The sequence below is a fragment of the Anolis carolinensis genome, chromosome 4 (genome assembly GCF_035594765.1).
Source record: "Anolis carolinensis isolate JA03-04 chromosome 4, rAnoCar3.1.pri, whole genome shotgun sequence".
In the NCBI taxonomy this organism is placed as follows: domain Eukaryota; kingdom Metazoa; phylum Chordata; class Lepidosauria; order Squamata; family Dactyloidae; genus Anolis; species Anolis carolinensis.
Genome location: NC_085844.1, coordinates 248,054,181 through 248,068,755, shown reverse-complemented (window position 1 = coordinate 248,068,755; position 14,575 = coordinate 248,054,181). Strand labels below are relative to the sequence as shown.

The 14,575-nt window shown below is 44.9% G+C and overlaps 1 protein-coding gene across 1 annotated transcript; it reads left to right on the top strand.

Moving 5' to 3' along the window:
- Positions 1-6,754: 6,754 nt before the first annotated feature.
- On the top strand, positions 6,755-13,293 carry srxn1 (sulfiredoxin 1). Its single transcript, XM_062979107.1, has 2 exons — positions 6,755-7,171; positions 10,990-13,293. Exons 1-2 carry the CDS (start codon positions 6,947-6,949, stop codon positions 11,191-11,193), a joined length of 429 nt encoding a protein of 142 aa, XP_062835177.1. The 5' UTR covers positions 6,755-6,946; the 3' UTR covers positions 11,194-13,293.
- Positions 13,294-14,575: the final 1,282 nt, after the last annotated feature.

Below are 14,575 nucleotides of genomic sequence, written 5' to 3'. Positions count from 1 at the left end.
CACTATGGTTCGACTTTAACTGCCAGGGGTGTGTGTCTGCATTATAGAATTAATGCAGTTTGAAAGCATTTTAATTGCCATGACTCAATGCTATGGAATTCTAAAGACATTGTATATGGGATATACAATGGAATTAACAATCCTAACTTTAGTATTCAATTAAATCTTGGCACTCAATATCTTAATTCTTTCACAATTGCCATAATCCGATAGCATTGAGCCATGGCAGTTAAATTCAAATGCTATGGAATTCTGGGATTTGTATTTTGGTGAGTAACCAGCACTCTTTGGCAGAGGAGACTAAACATCTTGTAAAATTAAACCTCGCTTGATTCCATAGCATTGTGCCACGGCACTTAAAATGCTTCCAAACTACATTATTTATACAACGTGTAGATGCACGTCAGGAAACTACAGAATGTATGATTTGCTGAGCACTAGAACTCCCAGGCTGGAAATTCTAAATAGCACTCCCAAAACTGCATATTTCAAGATACCATAGGATGTCACTATAGCAGTTAAAGTGGCGTCATAATGGTATAACTGTGCAGTGTGAACAGAAACCCTAAAAGGAGCAAATATTGCTGGTCAAACATTGGCTCCATTCTTAGGTGCCAAGGATTTTATTTTGCCAGGTGAAAAACCATACAGGGTTCCCGTCTCTTTAAGAGTTGTGCAGACATGGTAACAAGCAGGTGTTGCTTGTTATATATATATATAAAAAAACCTACCATTAAAGAGAGAGGAGCCCTGTTTTGTTTTTCACTTGGCAATCCCAATGACTGCAAAATTCTCCAAAACTAGTAAGAGAGTTGAAACTTTCCCTCTTTCAACTATAAACTTGTTTTTGTAAGCCACTCCGAGCCTTGGGGGAGTGTTTTTAAGATTTTTTAAAAAAAATATTTTAAAGATGTTTTTAAATTGTTAGATTTTAGCCTTTCTTGTAAGCCACCCCGAGCCCTAGGGGAGTGAGGGCATATAAGTTTAAATAATAAATAAATAAATAAAAAACGTAGCTCCTCAACAGATGGCAGTCCTGGTCTGTGGCAGGTACTGGCTTGTTCAGTAGACTCTCCTCCACAGTTCCATTTGGCGGGAAGCCTTAGCATTGAACGGTTGTGTTGTTAAAGTGCGAAGTATGGAACCCTGGGCAAACGGTCGGTCAATGTGACTTAAACAACGTGCAGTCACTGGATTCTTGACAGCAGATGTTCCCACCTCAACATCTTTAAACTTACTTGCCCAATGATGTGCAATACTCACATCAACACAATCACCATAAACAGCTTGCATTGTCTGATGAATCTCCTTTGGGGTGACACCTTCTGCTGTAAGGAATTCAATGACTGCACATTGCTTAAGTCGCAAAGACCGACCATCTGTGCAGGGTTCCATACTTCGCACTTTAACAACACAACCGTTCAATGCTAAGGCTTCCCACCAAATGAAACTGTAGAGGAGAGTCTACTGAACGAGCCAGGACCTGCCACAAACCAGTACTGCCATCTGTTGGGGAGTTACGAAGGCGGAGGCAATACTTTTCATTCAATCCTCATATGTAGCACAAAATGGGAATTTCGTTCAGTTTCATAGAAGCCCTAAAGGCGTGCACCCAGAGCACAAGCAGAGGACCAAAAAGATCAACACACTTCAGCTTAAAGCCTTTACTGATAGTAAGATTCTCATTCACTGTTTATGATGGACACATTTCTGCAACCCAACACTGTGTTTCTTCATCATCCTTCACTGGCCTCCCAAAGCTGATGCTGCTAAAATGTTTGCGTTACACAGAGGATGAGGAGGGAAAGGGAGCTGGATGGGTGGTAAAAAGGCTTTGCAAAAAGGAGTATTCAAAACTGGAATTCAGTAGTGCTCTGCTTCTGAAAATGGCCATCCCATTTAGCCATTGATACAAGAATCAACGCAAGGATTCAACAGCCACCAATATGCATCGACCTTTATAAGAACGTCTCATCCATCCCCTGGAAGATATTCTGAGCTCTATTTAAACATTTGCAAGGTTTCGTTGGCCCTCTTGACCGAACAGGGGAAGGATTGAAATTAGCAACCTTTCTCCATTGAGCAATATAGTCCTTTGTGACACAAGGTAGAAAACTGGAACGGTTTGATTTTATGAAAAGGGCTGGCCATGTTTGCTTAAGATGGATCGTGTTCTTTACCAACACCAGCAGTTAAAATGTGACATTTGCCTACCTAATGCTTTTAAAATTAAAGAATGAAAGCAGCTGGAGAGAGAGCTTAAGAAACCTCAAACGTCAGAGAAGGGGGAAAAAACACCACATTAAAAAATGCAGTTAGGAAATAAGGGTGGGAAAAATGTAATTTAACCCTTAGCTGCTCTTCCCATTTCTACTCTTCTCTGGCTGGTAAATTGGCAGCCAATAAGGGTCTTCAAATGGGCAGATATAAACTTGCAGTGATGTTCAGGGGAAGAGGTCAAAACAACTTCAAAAAAGACTGGGAACTATTTTTAATTTAAAAAAAGAAGAAGAAGAAGCAAAGAACACACAATGATGAATTATTTTGACACAGTGAGAAACCTCACCTTGATTTCATCTAGATGCAAGTTAACTAGAGAATCTTAGAGCTGCAATGCTGGAAGATACACACTGTACGATTTGAAAAGATAGGTTTCCTACCCAAGGAACTGGAAGTCAGGAAGGAAGACTAATAATGCTACCGTACTATATTTTACCCAGAGCAAAAGATGGAAAAAATGTAACAAAATTGGGAAAAGAAATTCATAACAAATAAATAAAAAATCTGCAGCCAGTCTGAAATAGAAATGCTCCCAACTGGCTCCAGATGTGGACACATGTACCTTGATAAACCAGGTGCAGCACCGCATTGATGTCCATATGGTCCAGGAAGGATGTGACACCTGAGTGCCCTGTTCTAACATTGTAGGGTAAGACTGAAATATCAGCTCTGTTGAATTGCCTCAGGAGGGACACAAAGCTAGCATGAACCCTGAAACTGAGCAAGAAGGAAACCAAAACAGTACCTGTGCCCAAAGGATCGACAAATCCCAGCACTGCTTTCAGCCCATCGTCCTCCCAGCACTGGTCCAAATAACACTATGTAACATGATCATTGTTCCTCGGTTATAAATGTCATTTCTTAATTCATTCTATCATAAAAGCATTGAAAAAGTTGATTAAACTGCAAAAAGTTTGTTTTTGCAGGAGGGACATCCTTATTTTGCTCTAGTTTTTCAATGAATATCTGATTGAGTCTCAACCAATTCAACATAGTTTGTGGCAGCAACAAAGTTTCTGGACTAGAACTGTTGGCCTCATTTTAGGAGGCAACCCCTGGCAGTGAGACCAGGGAGAAGCCTGTTGGCAGAAACCCAGGCAAATGATCATTGTGAGTCCCTGCTGTGGCGAGCATACAGATTAGCCCCAATTGAAATCAGCCAGCAAGCAAGGAGAGAAGGTGATTTTCAGCCAAGGAAGATTTTATTATCTGGAGATAAGATGCTAGCTAGTGATGCATTCACAAAGTAGATAGCATCCAGAATACAGTTTCACAGCCCTTTTTATACACAAGCCGGCATAGGCTGCAGCCAAGCCTCTAATTCTGACCTATCACAGAGAGGGGCTTGGCTCACTGGCCAGCATGGGCTGTGAACAAGGGATGATTAAGCATCGATAAATGAGGTTCCTTTTATTGAACAGGAAATATAACAAAGTGCGTCTCTGGCCCTACCCAGGAAGGCTATTGTTCTATGGGATGGACATGATCTGGCCCATTGAAGGGGCTGATCTGGCAGTCCCAGACCCCAGAGAAACAAAACATCATATTCTGACATAATCATGCAAAATGACAGAGGTGGGATTTGGCTGTAGACATTCAGATTCCTTCCGATGCGAGCGGTCCCGTTCATCAAAGGCACAGGGTGGTGAATTGCTCTTTCCTCAAGGGGCAAGGGAGATGATTTCCCCTGCCTGAATAGAAGTTTTGTGTTGCAATATCCAGGTAAAGCCCAAAAAATAGGTGAAACTGGGAACTTGATGAGGAAGTTCCCAGCTTAGTTTCTTTTCCCTAGGTTATACAATGGTGTGGGAGGCAAGACATCTTTGGGTTCAGGAACAAGGTTTCCCCCAAAGTGAAGGAATGGGGATCTCAGGAGCATAAAACATTAAGTTAACACAACATATAGACAAAATAGGAACAGGGTTGTTGTATGTTTTCCAGGCTGTAGCAAAATATAGGAACATATAGGAAAAACATGGAGTCTTTAGGGCAATTTATATACATGAGAGACCTAGTTTTCCAAAGTACCTTTAACAAGCCAGGCTCAAGTAAGTCGTGGCCAGGGTAATCTACCCCTGGTTGTCATGGCACATCATATAGACCTTCAGAGGAAGACAATAGCAAGGCATCTAAGGAGTGCCTTTCATTGGGTTCGGCAGGCGCCAGAGAAAAAGAAAGGAAAAAAAGAGACTTCAGTGAGCGGTGACCTGTCCCACGTAAACTAGACATCCCAAGAATCTGGGGCTGGTTTTCTCATGCAACAGAACTACTACTGTCAAAGTAAGAACCGCACAATTAAAAAGGAAATAACACTTTCAAACCAGGAACAGAATTTTTTTGAAATTGTGTTACATAGTGTAATTAATTTGAGGCATCAGGATTTCATAGTACAGTAGAGTCTCACTTATCCAACACTCGCTTATCCAACATTCTGGATTATCCAACGTGTTTTTGTAGTCAATGTTTTCAATATATCATGATATTTGGTGCTAAATTCATAAATACAATAATTACTACATAGCATTACTGTGTATTGAACCTCTTTTTCTGTCAAATTTGTTGTATAACATGATGTTTTGGTGCTTAATTTGTAAAATCATAACCTAATTTAATGTTTAATAGGCTTTTCCTTAATCTCTCCTTATTATCCAACATATTTGCTTATCCAACGTTCTGCCGGCCCTTTTACGTTGGATAAGTGAGACTCTACTGTACTTCAGAGCTACAAAGAAAAAGACAAAGTGCACATGAACAGTATCTAATGCCTCCATGGTAATGCTTATCTAATGTCTATGTGGCCTGGGTGGAGATTGGGATTATTTGTTGCTTAAGGGGATGCTCTCCGGATCTGGCACTGGAGCCAGATAGGGTGACCCTGGGTACATGATACCGACATTACAACATTTTTAGGAGATAGCAGAGTTTGGCAAACAATGTAAGGCATGGGTCAGATGTCAGCAATTAAAGAACTGGGCATGTTTAGTCTGCAGAAGAGAAGGCTGAGAGGAGACATGAGGAGGGCCAAGGATCAAGATGTGAGGGGAAGTCATGGGGAGGAGGGAGCAAGCTTGTTTTCTGCTGCCCTGCAGACTAGGATGCGATGGAACAATGGCTTCACACTACAGGAAAGGAGATTCCACCTGAACATTAGGAAGAACTTCCTCAGTGTGAGAGCTGTTCAGCAGTGGAACTCTCTGCCCGGGAGTGTGGTGAAGGTTCCTTCTTTGGAGGCTTTTAAACAGAGGCTGGATGATTGTCTTTCAGGCTGTGTGGCCATGTTCCAGAAGTATTCTCTCCTGACGTTTCGCCCACATCTATGGCAGGCATCCTCAGAGGTTGTGAGGTATGGATAAACTAAGCAAGGAAGGTTTATATATATCTGTGGAAAGTCCAGGGTGAGGGAAGAACTCTTGTCAGTGGAGGCCAGCGTAAATGTTCCAGTTAATCACCCTAATTTGCATTCAATGGCTTCATCTACTGGCTACTTTCTGCCTGGGGGCATTCTTTGTTAACTTCCCCTAGTTCCCATGTCTCAGAGTGTTGCTTATTTACTGTTCTGATTTTTGAGTTTTTTAATACAGTAGAGTCTCACATATCCAACGTAAACGGGCCAGCAGAATGTTGGATAAGTGAATATGTTGGATAATAAGGAGAGATTAAGGAAAGGCCTATTAAACATCAAATTAGGTTATGATTTTACACATTAAGCACCAAAACATTATGTTATACAACAAATTTGACAGAAAAAGCAGTTCAATACATAGTAATGCTTTGTAGTAATTACTGTATTTACGAATTTAGCACCAAAATATCATGATTTATTGAAAACATTGACTACAAAAATGCGTTGGATAATCCAGAATGTTGGATAAGCAAGTGTTGGATAAGTGAGACTCTACTGTACTGGTAGCTAGATTTTGTTCATTTTCATGGTTTTCTCCTTTCTGTTGAAGTTGTCCACATATTTGTGAATGTCAATGGCTTCTTTGTGCAGTCTGACATGATAGTTGTTGGAGTGGTCAAGCATTTCTGTGTTCTCAAATAATAGGCTGTGTTCAGGTTGGTTCATCAAGTGCTCTGCTATGGCTGATTTCTCTGGTTGAATTAGTCTGCAGTGCCTAATGTGCCAGAGGCTGGATGATCATCTGTCGGGGGTGCTTTGAATGCGATTTTCTTGGCAGGGGGTTGGACGGGATGGCCCACAAGGTCTCTTCCAACTCTATGATTCCACGAACCTAAGGTCTCTCATTCATTCCACGCCATAAAGGGAAGTTTACGCTGAGAAGGAAGGGCTTCGTGTGGCTTCCTTCTGGGCTGACTGACTGACTCGTGGTGACTCAGCGAAAGGAGACGAGGAAGGGAACCGGCCGAGTCCAGCCCCGCAGAGCCTTTGACGCAGGGCGGTTGTGCAAGCCCGGACTCTTCCATTCTCCTCATTAGGGGGGAGGAGGGAGAGAGAAAAGGCTGGTTTGGGGGTCCTGGGGTCCCCTTTCCCCGCCATCCCTTATTCCTTTGCAAGGCTGAGTCTCTCTCTTAAAATCCTAGGGACCCACCAAGGAGGAGACGGGAGCTTGGAAAGGTGGGATTCCCCTCCTCCTTTCCCCCTCGCTCCCCTCCTCGCTCCCAGCCGTGGCCTGGTCCCCGCGTGGAGGAAGCACGAGAGGAAATGCTTGGCCGAGCCAAGGCGGGGAGGCAGCTGTGTGCGAGGTTGTGGGGACGGAGGAGGAGTCACTCGGGCGTGGGCATGGAGGAAGGGCACCGGGGCGGCGGGCAGAGCATCCACTCGGCCAACGTGGGCGACGTCCACCAGGTGCCCCTGCGGGTCATCCTCAGGCCCCTCCCGCCGGAGCTGGACCAGCGCAAGGTGGACAGCCTCATGCGCACCATCCAGGTACTTGGGGCGGCACACTGGAGGGCTTCGGGTCCGGCCCCTTACAAACAGGAGAGAGTTACCGTCTCCTGTCTCTTTTAATGGTTGTGTAGAGAAGCTTTGGCTTGTCGTGCCTGCCACCAGGTAGCAAGCGACACCAGCTGAAATCCCCTCTTCTATACAATGCAGGGAAAGCTCCTCTTCTAGAATCACAGCGTTGGAAGAGGCCACAAGGGCCATCTAGTCCAACCCCCTGCCATACAGGAAAATCACAAAGTATCCCTGACAGATGGTCACGCAGCCTCTGTTTAAAAGCCTCCAAGGAAGGAACTTCCACTGGACTGGACTCCGAAGTAGAGAGTTCCACTGTTGAACCAATCCTGATGGCAAGGGAATTGTTCATTGAAAGATATGCATCTTTTAATTATTATTATTATTATTATTATTATTATTATTATTATTATTATTATTTCCCAGGTGTTCACATTATAGCATAACTATTTATATACAAAGCCACCAATCAACTGTAGTAACTTTACACTTTCCAATAACCGTAAAACACATGTCCATTTGAAAGAAAATTTCAAATGCCACCTTGAGTCCCCTCGGGTGAGAAAGGCAGGGTAGATGATGTAAATAAAATAAATAAAATTTCTCCACCCTATCTCGAACTAGCATTTTACAATAATTCATCTTATCAAGCAATGTATATTTATATGTATGTAAATTATTTATTTATTTATTTATTTCTGGTGTTTCTACCCCGCCCTTCTCCCCTAGGGGACTCAGGGTGGCTTACAAGTTGGCAACACAGTGCCATCACATCAACAATACAATAAGCATTAAAAACTAAAAGCATTTACATCATAAAAACCAATATACAATAATAAACATTACCATGCACCGAGGTAATGTCCTTTCATTCACTAGACCTTGTTAATCCAGAGTCTTAAAAACCGACCGTGCCAAGCTCGAAGGTTATTCATTGAACGCTTGAGCACATAGCCATGTCTTTAGTTTTTTTCTGAACCCTAGAAGGGAAGGAGCCTGCCGGATGTCACTGGGGAGGGAGTTCCACAGCCGAGGAGCCACCACCGAGAAGGCCCTGTCTCTCGTCACCACGAGCCGCGCTTGTGAGGCAGGTGGGATCGAGAGCAGGGCCTCCCCGGATGATCTTAAGGTTCTTGTGGGCTCATAGAAGGAGATACGTTCGGATAGGTAAATTGGACCGGAGCCGTTTAGGGCTTTGTAGGTCAAAACCAGCACTTTGAATTGGGCTCGGTAGCATATCGGCAGCCAATGGAGCTGGCTTAACGGGGGGTAATACGCTCCCTGTAGGCCGCTCCCGTTATTAACCTGGCTGCTGTTGTACTAGCTGGAGCTTCCGGGCCGTCTTCAAAGGCAGCCCCACGTAGAGCGCGTTGCAATAATCCAAACGAGCTGTAACCAGAGCGTGGTTTGTCAGACCTCCCAAGGAACGGGCGCAGCTGGCGCACGAGGCGGAGTTGTGCAAAGGCTCCCCTGCCCACCGCCGAAACCTGGGGCTCCAGGCTCAGCGATGAGTCCAGGAGAACCCCCAGACTGCGAACCTGTGTCTTCAGGGGGAGTGTGACCCCGTCCAACACAGGCTGTAATCCTATTCCCTGTTCAGCCTTGCGACTGACCAGGAGGACATCTGTCTTGTCTGGATTCAATTTCAATTTGTTGGCCCTCATCCAGTCCGACACAGCGGCCAGACACCGGTTCAGGACCTGAACAGCCTCCTTAGTGACAGGTGGGAAGGAGTGACAGAGCTGGACATCATCTGCGTACAGATGACACCGCACCCCGAAACTCCGGATAATCTCTCCCAGCGGCTTCATGTAGATGTTAAACAACATGGGGGACAGTATTGAACCCTGCGGGACCCCACAAGACAATGGTTGTGGGGCCGAGCAGGTGTCCCCCAATGACACCATCTGGGAACGACCCTCCAGAAAGGACCGGAGCCACTGCAGAACAGTGCCTCCGAGACCCATCCTGGCAAGGCGCCCCAGAAGGACACCCTGATCGACGGTATCGAAGGCCGCTGAGAGGTCCAGCAGAACCAGCAGGGACACACTCCCCTTGTCCAGTTCCCAGCGAAGATCATCGACTAAGGCGACCAAGGCTGTCTCAGTACCATGCCCCGACCTGAAGCCAGACTGTGCCGGATCTAGAATATCAGCATCTACCAAGAATGCCTGGAGTTGCGTGGCCACCACACGTTCCACAACCTTGCCCAAAAAGGGGAGATTGGAAATAGGCCGAAAGTTCTCCAATTGAGTGGGGTCCAGTGATGGCTTCTTCAACAGCGGTTTGATCACAGCCAATTTAAGGCTCGCTGGAAATATGCCTTCCCGAAGGGAGGCATTCACCACCACCTTCACCCACTCAGCCAATCCCCCTCTGGCTTCTCTCACCAGCCAGGATGGGCAGGGGTCTAGGATGCATGTGGTAGCCCTCGCCTCTCCAAGCACCTTGTCCACATCCTCGAGCTCAACCAATTCAAATGAATCCATCAAAATAGGACAAGCAGGTGCCCGTGTTACATCCTTGGAGACTGCCGTTAATATGGTGTCAAAGCCGGAGCGGATCAGAGCGACTTTGTCCGCAAAGAACCAAGCAAATGCTTCACAGTGGGCTGCCGAGCTGTCAGGGATCCCATCTTGAGAGATGGGATTTAACAAACCTCTGAGAACTCGGAACAGCTCCGCCGGACGGTTCTTTGCGGATGCAATATTAGCTGCAAAGAAAGTGTTCTTTGCAGCATCTATTGCCGCGGCATACGCCTTTAAATAAAGGCACAGCCTTGTTCGGTCTGATTCGTTCCCCTTTGAGCGCCACACGTGCTCTAGTCCCCTCTTCTTTCACTTCATCGCTGCCAACTCCTCGGTGAACCAAGGAGAAGGTTTAGCTCAGCTACTTGAGAGGGGGCATTCCGGAGCAATCGTGTCTATTGCCCTGGTCATTTCCCTATTCCAAAGAGAGACCAGAGCATCAACAGGATCACCAACCGAAGTGGCGGGAAACTCTGCAAGAGCTGTCAGGAATCCATCAGGATCCATAAGCCTCCTGGGGCGGACCTTTTTAATAGGTCCTCCACCCCTGCGGAGGTTAGGAGGCGCAGTCAGTATAAACCTAATCAGGTGATGGTCGGTCCATGGCAACGGAGTGATGGTGAGCTCCTCCACACCGCCATCTTCCTCCCATCCCTGACAGAAAACCAAGTCCAGTGTGTGTCCTGCTCTGTGAATGGGGCCAGATACCACTTGGGACAGCCCCATGGTTGCCATGGTGGCCATGAAGTCCTGAGCCGCCCCCGAAAGGATGGTCTCCGCATGGACGTTGAAGTCCCCCAACACTAAAAGTCGCTGGGACTCCAACGCCAGGCTCGAGACCACCCCCGCTAGCTCAGGTAGGGAGACTGTAGTGCAGCGGGGTGGACGGTACACTAGCAGAATCCCTAGTCTGTCCCAGTCCCCCACTCTCAGATTTTACAAAAATAGCTTCAAAAGTGACATAATTGCACAGCATTTATCATAATCTTGACCTTCTTTCTAACCATGTATTTTTAATCACTCAACACTATTATAGACCAGTCTTTAAATGTCCTATCTATATACTGTGCAAAAGGCTTCCAGTTATTTTGAAAACATGGTATTGTTTTATTTCTAAGACATGACCCACGTCTTTTGCCCAATTTACCATGCAGACTTTTTCTTGTCCTTCACTTGTCTTGGCACATTTAGAAGACTAAACTTGGACTCCTTTTCCTCCCTCCTTCCTCTATTTCTCTTGTCATTCTCTCCCATTTCTAGGAGGATCCTGACCAGGTGCCCCCGATAGACATCCTCTGGATCAAAGGCCGCGAAGGAGGGGATTATTTCTACTCCTTTGGAGGATGTCACCGCTATGCCGCATACAAGCGCCTGAACAAGGAGACCATCCCAGCCAAAATCATCCACTCGACCATCAGTGACCTGCGCACTTACCTGGGCTCCTCCTTGCCTGATCTGAAGTAGTTGGGATGAACCTATGGCTCACCCATTCACCAATAATGGTGGAAATGCTGCTTTTGGTCCAGGTGGAAACCTGGACCCTGTTATGAAGCCATTGGCTCTTCTCTTCTGCACCTTCTGTGATGGGGACTCATTGGTTGAACTCCCATTTGTCCCATCTCTCCCATACCTGGAAGTTCTTCATCTCAACTCTTCGTCCTCTGGATTGAACTTGTCTTCATGGCTTGTATTTGTCTTCCAACCTAGCAGACACCAAAACCAAAATTTTCAGTGGGCCCTTACTATCTGCAGAGGAATGGTTCTAGAACTGTGTTGTCGAAGGCTTTCATGGCTGGGATCACAGGGTTGCTGTGTGTTTTTCGGGCAGTATGGCCATGTTCCAGAAGTATACTCTCCTGACGTTTTGCCCACATCGATGGCAGGCAACTTCTGAGGATGCCTGCCATAGATGTGGGTGAAACATCAGGAGAGAATACTTCTGGAACATGGACATATTGCCTGAAAAATACACAACAACCTGGTTCTAGAACTCATCGCAGATACCAGAAATCCTCTGTGAGGTGGTATATAATTTCCACTTATTGTATATACTCTCATGTATAAGTTGAGGGTAGCTTTGGGACCAATATTATGGATTTCGATAAGACCCATGGATAAGTTGAGGATTACACCATACAGAAAGGAAAGCACCAGGGACACCTCAAGAGGACGGCTGCTCCAGGATGTGGCCACTATTTCCTCACCCAAATATTCAAAAAAGCCAGAAGCAGCAGAGAGAGGAGAAGGGGTCTTCTGGGATACACTAAGCCAGATATGGCCAAATTTTGATCCACCTTCAGGTGTTTTGGACTTCATTCCCACAATTCCTAACAGCTGGTAGGCATAATCTTAAGCTATACTTTTCACAGAGTTTGAGTTCCTTCGCTTTTCAGGTTTCTTCCTAAATGAATCCTCCTACTCATATTGGTGCAGTGTGTTAAAGCACTGAGCTGCTGAAATTGCAGACCGAATGGTCCCAGGTTCGAATGTGGGGAGCAGAGTGAGTGCCTGCTGTTAGCTCCAGCTTCTGCCAACCCATCAGTTCAAAAACATGCAAATGTAAGTAGATCAATAGGTACTGCTCTGGCGGGAAGGTAACAGCATTCCATGCAGTCATGCCGGCCACATGACCTTGGAGGTGTCTACGGACAACACCGCTCTTCAGCTTAGAAATGGAGATGAGCACCAACCCTCAGAGTCGGACACGACTAGACTTAACATCAGGGGAAACTTTTACCTTTACCTTTACACATATTGGCATAACCTCCATACTCCACCCATCTCAATCTCCATACAGAACTGAGAAGACAGTGAAGTCTTTTGTCTCATCCCTGTGCCCAAACTCATGTTTGATCTACCTGTTTGTCTAATAGTTATAGTACTTTAAATGGCAGGACGTAATGCCACAGCTCTGCAGACCCTCTTTGGTCACAGCTCTCACTCTGCAAAGAAGTCGTCTAAGTGTCCGTCAACACAGTTCTAATAAACTGCTTGGTGACTGCAGTTACAAAGAGCTCCGTTTAACCTCAGGGTGCTTCTCTGTTTTTGGGGTCTATGTCATCTGGATTTAGTTGTTGCTTTTTAAAAAAGATTTTATACTGTAAAACTATTTTAATAGACATAATTTTATTTTCACTTTGAAATGATTGTTTTGCCAAAGAAACATAGATATGTACAAAGCTCAATATTTTACTATATGCTACAGTAAGAACTCTTAACTAAATCCGGATTGACAATTTGACTTTCTTACACCAGGAAAAATGATCTCTCCAGGTCAGTGGTTCTCAACCTGTGGACGCCCAGATGTTTTGCCTTCAACTCCTAGAAATCCTAACAGCTGGTAAATTGGGATTTCTGGGAGTTGTAGGCCAAAACACCTGGGGACCCACAGGTTGAGAACCACTGCTTTAGGTGCTTGCTAGGTACTCCAGAACAATTCTCTCATATGCTTCCATTGGAAGTTATCATAAAGTTGTGCTGGAGAATCCAGCCAACTCAGAGAGCATATATCTCCAGGAATAGCTAGGTCCTCCAGTACAACTCTAATAAAATGCTGTATACTTATTCTCTTATGATGTTCTTTGCTACCTTGAGATTCTTCATCTGTGAACTTTTATTAAAAAAACAATAACATAAATATAAATTTTATACAATTTAACTAAACTAAAAAATTCAGTCCTTGGTTAACTTTGTTGCTCATGTGCAAGTTAGGCAAGCCAAACATTGGAGGAGACAAAAGGACATTGATTTCTTTCCCACCTATACTCCAAAGGCTGGATCTACACTGTAGAATTAATTCAGTTTGACACCACTCTAACTCAACATGTCTCAAAGTCATGTCACTTATGGGAATTGTAGTTTTATAAGGTCTTTAGCCTTCTCTACCAAGGAGTGCTACAGCTCCCAGGATCCCATAGTATTGAGCCCTGACAGTTAGTGGAGTCAAACTGCATTAATTCTACAGTGCAGGATGCGCCCCAGGAGATACAAGAAATAGCTGTTTTTATCAAAAGCACCAGCAGATGGCATTGTCATCCTACCAAAATACTGGAAATGAGTGTGTTCCACAAATCTTGAGAAAAGGGCTGGATCATCATCGAAGGACTACATACTCCCATGAGAACCTTCTTTCTGTCTCCAAATCCTCACCATTACATCTGGGGGCAATGCAGGAAAAAGTTTCCTTTGTGGCCATGAAATATGGAGCAGTTTTGGAATACTAACTCTCAATTATGAACAAGTAACTACAATATAAGTTGCTAGCCACTTCCATAAAGGTTGCATGCTCTGCCCTGAGAAGCAAGGAGCTGTGCCCAATGTCAAAATACTATAATATTGCTGCAGATTGTGTTGCTTCTCTGATTACAGCCATAAACAGAGTCAGCTCTCCAAAGGCCATTTTGCCCAACCTCCTAATATGCAGAAAGACACATCTAATGCCCACCCCAAAATGATCCTCCAACCTCAGCATAGACTTCCAATAGCCTCCTAAAAATCTCATTCATTTGTGAACAGTTATTAGGAAATTCTTTCTAATGATTAGGTGAACCCATTGGTCAGTTTCTGGTCTTAAGCAGCAGAACAAAAGCTCACTCCATCTTACATATGGCCTCTCTTCAGGGATTGAAATGTGTCCATCATGCCATCTCTCCATGTTCTATTCTCTAAACTGAACATTCCCAGTTCTCTGAGCTGTTTCTGAGTGGGCTAGACCTATATGCAGTGTGCAAGTGTGTTGAATATGATATGCATTATGCATACGGGTGCGCAAGGTTGCACATTAGCATGCACAGCATTCCAGTTCTCAAACAAGGAAGCACTACTCAGCCACTTCATGGGAGTCAAG

What these genes read in the sequence shown, in the direction of transcription:
- srxn1 (XM_062979107.1), top strand. Translation starts at nt 6,947, where the DNA reads ATGCTTGGCCGAGCCAAGGCGGGGAGGCAGCTGTGTGCGAGGTTGTGG. An exon ending in GCCTCATGCGCACCATCCAG is followed by an intron (nt 7,172 to 10,989) that starts GTACTTGGGGCG and finishes TCCCATTTCTAG; the next exon opens with GAGGATCCTGACCAGGTGCC.